This window comes from Prunus persica, chromosome G2 (genome assembly GCF_000346465.2).
Source record: "Prunus persica cultivar Lovell chromosome G2, Prunus_persica_NCBIv2, whole genome shotgun sequence".
NCBI classification, from domain to species: domain Eukaryota; kingdom Viridiplantae; phylum Streptophyta; class Magnoliopsida; order Rosales; family Rosaceae; genus Prunus; species Prunus persica.
The window spans coordinates 18,155,971-18,162,485 of record NC_034010.1 but is presented as its reverse complement, the minus strand read 5'-3'; the positions used below and the strand labels follow the sequence as shown (position 1 = coordinate 18,162,485).

Here is a 6,515-nt window from a genome sequence, read left to right as displayed (position 1 = left end):
CGGACGATCGCATATTGTGCGTTATTCGGGTTCGATAGGTTGGGACCGTTGGATGGTCCCAAATTTAATATATGTTAATCTAGGTATTTCTAGGATCGTGTAGGAATTCACGGATTGTGAATCGGAGCCCCGGATGTTCCGAATAAATAATTTAAGTTTATATCTTATATTAACCGTTAGATCGTGTGATTGTGAGCGATCCGACCTTCCGATCTGGACCAAACTTGCAGGACGAGTGTCCTATACCTTATAGAACCCATAAGAACTTTCGGATCGGAATTTGGAGGTCGTGGGCCCCGTAGGTCCGTTTGACCAGTGTTAGGGTATTTTGACCCTTGATTGATCGTGAGTCTCCCGGAGTAATCTCACCTTCCTAGTGGGGATTATCGGGTGCTAGACTATTGTTGGGGTTTACACAATATTAGAAGTAAAATATATATATATATATATGTTTGTATAAGGATACAAAAGAGTCTAGGATGTCAGTTTGAAGTGCTATACGCACTACCTTAGGCACATCCCCGTAGTTTGGTTACACTACAAGTACCACCCTGTGATGTTGAGGTCTCACGTGGCGTAGGTTATCTGGCGTTGAGACAGACCCCATACGTGGCGTAGGTTATTTGGAAGTTCGGGGTTCATTAGAATATGGCTTCTAAGATCTTCATGTTCAGACCCCAAACTTGCAAGCAAATGAAATTTTTTGTCTTCCTCAGACCTCTTTAACAGTATGGCAGCATCGATAGTATGTGGTCGATACATATCTAGTTTGTTCCACATATTTTTCATGCAACCGAGATGATGAACAAAGGATTTATCACCTTGTTGGAGACTTGCAAGATTCCTCTTAAGTTGGAACACTCGAGATGCATTGTTTTGATTGCCATACATATCTTTGACTGCCATCCAAAGAGAAAGAGAGGATTCTGAAAAACTGAAGATTTTAGACAGCTTAGGATCCATGGAGTTGAGGAGCCACGACATGACCAGTTGGTCTTTGCACAGCCATGCTCTATACTCCAGAGACGAATCATCAGGTGCCTCAATGGTTCCATTAACAAATCCGAGTTTGGATCTTCCTCCAAGGGCAAGAGTTACTGCTCTAGACCATGGAAGATAGTTAAACTCATTTAACAACACAGAGCACTGTCGCTGGTTTGGATTGACTTCAGCTTCTGGAAAACTAGAACGAGGTGCTGTGAAGCTTTTAGCTTCAGAGCCAAAAGGATTATCTTCTGCCATTATTGAATAGCATGTACAGAAGAAACAAAGGAAAAAATGGAGACAGGCCAGTTAAGGTTCCAGCTCTGATACCATGTGGAAAATAATGGGGAGAATATATTTTCTCATTATATGTTGTTTACAAGATTACACAGGTATCTATGTATAAGCTGGGGAAGGCTAATATCCACTGCCTAGGTTAAGAACCATTGGCCAGTCTAAGAGCTGTTGGCCAACACACCACAACCTTAACTTTAACCCCTAATTATAGGACTCTAATTACAAGCAACAAGATCAAATCCCCTAAATTAAGGACATGTAAATCAATCACAGCTAGCAGCCACCAAGCTAACCACAGCTATCAGCTACCAATACTTCCAATAGTATGGATGCCGTGTTGGAAAAGAGCATCCTTAACGAAATTGCTCATAGGCGGTATAAAGTTGCTCATGATGTAGCATCTTGAAATGGTAAAAATATTGTAAGCTCCTGGGTGGATTGTAAATCCTCCTTACTGGCTGGTTAATGCCTCGATTGAAGCTTGAAATTGTAACAAAGCCTTCATATATTTCTGTATTTAATGAACTCCTATCGGTTTGCCATTAGAAAAAAGCAAGAGAATTTTATAAGAGGTCGAGTTAGATCAACTAGCTCTTAGTTTCATGGCAGTTTTCTTCTTAATGTTAAAAAGAGATCCCAAGTATATCCAATCTCTTGTTGATTGAGAAAAGGGTAAGCTACTATTTGAACGAAATTTATACAAGGCTTACATCTGCAATTACATTCTTAACATCTATTTGCTGTAAAGACCAGACAAAGATAGCAGCAAGTGGCTTTGAAGCTGAAGTTTCAAGATCCAAGTCTTCAACTCTGAGTGCAATGAAAACAAGAGCATAACTCTTTCTTTATTTAATTCTAAATGGAAATTATGTTCATTACAATCAATTCACAAGAACTGCTCCGCAGTCTTTAACAACAATAACAGAACTAATTCGTAACTCGAACTTTATGTTAAATCTATAACACTAGCTAACTTATTTGTTCAGTTCATCACTTGAAGTAATGACTGAAATTAACATTCTGTCTATTAAGAATCACGAGTTGAGCGAGCTTAAAGCTTACGACATGAGAGACTTAATGGTTCCAATGATTGAGAAAAGCAGGACGAAAACTCCAACTACAGTTGAACTGCCTGTCCACAGATCCTTGAAATAAACTCGTTTCAGAGTTGCGACATGAAGGTTCCAAAAATTCTCATGGTGCTTATTAAGCTGCTCACAGATATCAAAATAGCAGGATTTATCGTCCATGATCTGCTCACAAAGTCTATTAACCAGTTTCGCCACTGCTTCATTGCTGCCTAGCATGTTAAGAATAACTTTGTTCTCAACCAGCAAATCCACATCTTCCACAATGTCCACAAGTTGATCCATAAGCAAAAAGTAATTGCAGATATAAGGCTTGTTTGGGTATAAAAACTGCTCCAAGGCCATGATGTTTCGAATAACGCATTCTGTCTCATCCTTGACACAAAATTGTGTAAGCTTCAAGTCCATATTTCTGAAACACGCTAAGTTGAGCTTACATTTAGTGGCCTCGTCTTTTTCTATGATAAAGTGGCCATCTTTAAGTGGCCTAAATTTCACCCCTGATGCCTTCAGCTTCCTTGCAGCATATATATTTTTGATTGGAGTACTACTATGTTTAAAAACCATTTCTTTGTCAGGACGTAGAAAATGCCTAACCAAATCGGTGAAATGTTTCGGTCTTACTCCATTCTTGACGGATTTTCCCCTACTATAATCTTTGAAGAACTCATAGGTAAGCTTAAGCAGGGGATCATCATTATCAGGTTCAACTTGGACAATCTCTATGGAATGATCCTTGGAAGGAATCCACCAGCAGCAAGGCAAGCAATGCCGGCAGCAAGGCGAGCAGTGCGGTAAGTCATGATTGGTACTGCTCTGTCTATCAGCCTGTTCTTGTACTTCTTTCCGAGGTTGGAAATTGGAAGAGGGAGGCACAGCAAAGTTCTGATATAGTTCTTGAAGAAGAGAATAAGGAAGCTGATTTTCAAACAGTATCAAGTCCTGCTCTACAGCTTTCCTCAGCCATGGTGATCTCAATATATAATCATTTTCATGATTTTTTGGATCGTTGAAGTTCATTAAAAATAGCTCAATGATGAAGCACGCATCAACGGCAATTATCTCTTCAAAGTCTTTGTTGAGCTCAATGGTCCCTGCGTAACAACGAAGAATATTTTCTTGGCGAGTCTTGATGAATTGCTTTAGTTCATCGTCACTCTTCTTAAAACGTGCAAGAAAATTCTCATAATATATCTTTTTATGGGTCTCCATGTCCTTGAGTTCTGGTTTGCCATGGTGGAAAGGGCCAATTGATAGTAATTGCGGAGTGTATGCTGCTTCATTTACTTTGCGGAGTTTACTGGGAACCCTATAGATACACCACTTGTCTGGCTTGTCCAAGACTCGTACCTGGCATTCTTCTTCATTTTCTGTTTTCTCAGTAATTTGTGACGTAGTCTTTGTCCTTCTGAAAATGGAACTACAATCAGTTTGAAAGGAATTGACAGCGTTGAACCTAATTTCTGTGGCAGCACTAGAACAACATTTAGCTGTAACAAATGTTTCTATTAGCATAAGTCATAAGTATTTCAACTCTGATAGATTATTGTTTATTTCTAATGCTTTGGCACTCTAAAATCACCCTTAAATAACCTCACGCACTCCTCATGTGTCAGGGTAGAAAATTTTGAGAAGTTTTTTTTTTCTTTTTGCTGGAAAAGTTTGAGAAGTTGGGAGTGCCAAAATCATTATGCTTATACTATATGGTCATAACTTGTAATTTTATCAAATCTATATTCTTGTGTACCTCAGCGTCGAGCAATATTCTTGGCTTGCAGTCCTCCTGAAAGCTGCCCTGCCGAAAACGTTGTGCCTGATAATATAAGAGAAAAAGTTTAGAACATATAAGTGGATGACATATATACTATTGAATTGTCATCCAACTTAAATCATAGTATTAATTAGTGCTTTATTGAATTATCTCAAAATCGGTTGAGTACTCGTATTTCACTTTATTATTCTGAAATTTACTGACTTTCAGACTTTATTACACAATTTTTTTATTTCCGTCCCACTTTTGTACATAACCTACCACTTTCATACCCACCATGAATCTGCTCTCAAAAAGTCTGTTAATTAGAGACATGGCAGTAGATGGGTATGAAAGTTTTACTTTGACTCACCCATCCTTGCCGGAATCCCTGATTTTTATAATTGGGTTAACACCCCGCTATCTTCCCTAGTCTCTGTATTTCGTGACAGTCTTTTTTCTTTTTTGGGGGGGTTTAATTAATCTGTTTATTGATTTATTTTTTGTTTGGGTAATTCAAAGAGAGATAGAGAAGGCAAGAGAGATAAAGATGGAGAAATATCAATTCATTTTCTTCACTTCTTTAGTTATTTTTCTTATTTTTCTCCATCCAAACAGAGAGAGTAAGTGATTTTTAGATTTGACAAATATTTGGAATCACAGAGGAAGTTAAAAATTGATTATTCGGAATATGACACCATATTGTACCGGGTAAGCTTCTAGAGAATGGTAAGTTATCTATAAACACACACACACATATATATATATATATATATACAGTCCCCTTCTATTGAGGGATCCCTCAAATAATTTTATTTGAGGGACGCCCTTTAGGGTACCCTACAATTTTTTTCCCAATGATCCAAACCATTTATTTTTTAGGTCTTCATTTATAGATCATCCTTACAAAAAATTAGACAAATCGGAAACTGTTTCGACATCCAATTGTGTCTTACAAAATCAATGAACACGGTACTTCAAGAAAATGCTAAAATTTCAATAACTTAATTGAGTGGTCAAATGATATCGGATTCAAGTGATTTTTTGTAGAGATGATCTTTGAATGAGTATCTACAAAATAGATGGTTTGGATTAGTGAAATACAATCCGGAATAGGGCCTACAAGGGATGTCCCTCAAATAAGCTTATTTGAGGGATCCCTCAATGGAAGCTCTCTGTATATATATATATATAATGCACGCCTTGAAAAAAAAATTTTAAAAAAAGGCTGCCCCTTTCTCTTCTTCCCAAAACAGCATATGGTAAAATGAAAGTCATACCTGCCGCCGAGACTAAGACATTTTAAGGGGGGAGTATGTTCGGCATCATGGTTAGGGTTATGCTTTGGACTCTTGTCGTCCGCATTCTCGTCAACCACCATCTTTTTCGTCCCTTGCTTTTTATCCATTTCTAGGCATTGTTAGAAATTCAAGATTTAAGTAAGACCAAGTTAACATCTTGAATTTGGTCGAATCTCTTATCTAATATCCTGATTTTATCTTGACATGAATAATAATGATCCAAAATCCATATCTATATCAACTTTAGCTTTGTGATGAATATTTGTTTTCAAATTGGAAAAAGAAGAAGAAACCATGAGTGAGAAAATGAACCTGCAAGTTTCGTCTCCCAGTTGTCTGATGTGGTTCTTGAGTCGATCACAACGGTGCAGGCTTCTTATTTAACACTGAGGAGAAAGTTAGATGAAGAGAGAGACTTGCGTCGTTCAGCTAACCAGATCGCACAGGGGACCTTTACATTGATCCAAGTCAAACAAAGTCTTGCTTCCCCTGACCACTATCTAGAAGAGGGAAGGTTTAAACACCACTGAACTATTAAGGGAGTGTGCATTTACCACCTAATGTTTTTTTAACAATTAACCACCCAAACTTCACTTTTATTGAGAAAGTGCCACCTCCATCCAATTCCATCCGCATTCCGTCAAATAATTTTAAACACACCCAGAAATATTTTTTTTACACCCATTAAAGTTTTATCCCGTTAATTAAACAGTTAAAAACCAAAATAATAGTTTGGAAAAAATAAATTACTCAAGGCTCTCCTCCTCCCCCACCCCACCCCCGCAAAAACTCAGACACCCTTCTTGCCGTAAGCCTTCCCATCGATGGCAGACCAAATTCATGGTGAAACCCCTGCACCCCCATTATTATAATATTAATTACAGGGACAAAAATCAGCGCATAATGGGTAATTCGCAAAGAGCATGTCTAGGGAGAACATACCACAAAATAATATTCTCTGGCATGTTTACAATGAAGGGGTCTGCAAAGCAACTTAGTTTTTACTGTTGAGAGTGAGAGTGAAAGTGAGAGCAATATGTTCTTGTTCGAAAAGAGTGTGTTGTGGAGGGATGGGTTTTCATGGAGGAGAGAGTA

At 38.1% G+C, this 6,515-nt stretch overlaps 1 protein-coding gene across 1 annotated transcript; it reads right to left on the bottom strand.

Annotated features, from left to right (window-relative positions):
• LOC18770113 (UPF0481 protein At3g47200) lies at positions 2,091–5,859 on the bottom strand. Its single transcript, XM_020558000.1, has 4 exons — positions 5,733–5,859; positions 5,400–5,529; positions 4,117–4,182; positions 2,091–3,777 (listed from the first exon to the last, which is right to left on the bottom strand). The coding sequence occupies exons 2-4, from the start codon at positions 5,525–5,527 to the stop codon at positions 2,340–2,342; spliced, it is 1,632 nt and encodes a 543-aa protein (XP_020413589.1). The 5' UTR covers positions 5,528–5,529; positions 5,733–5,859; the 3' UTR covers positions 2,091–2,339.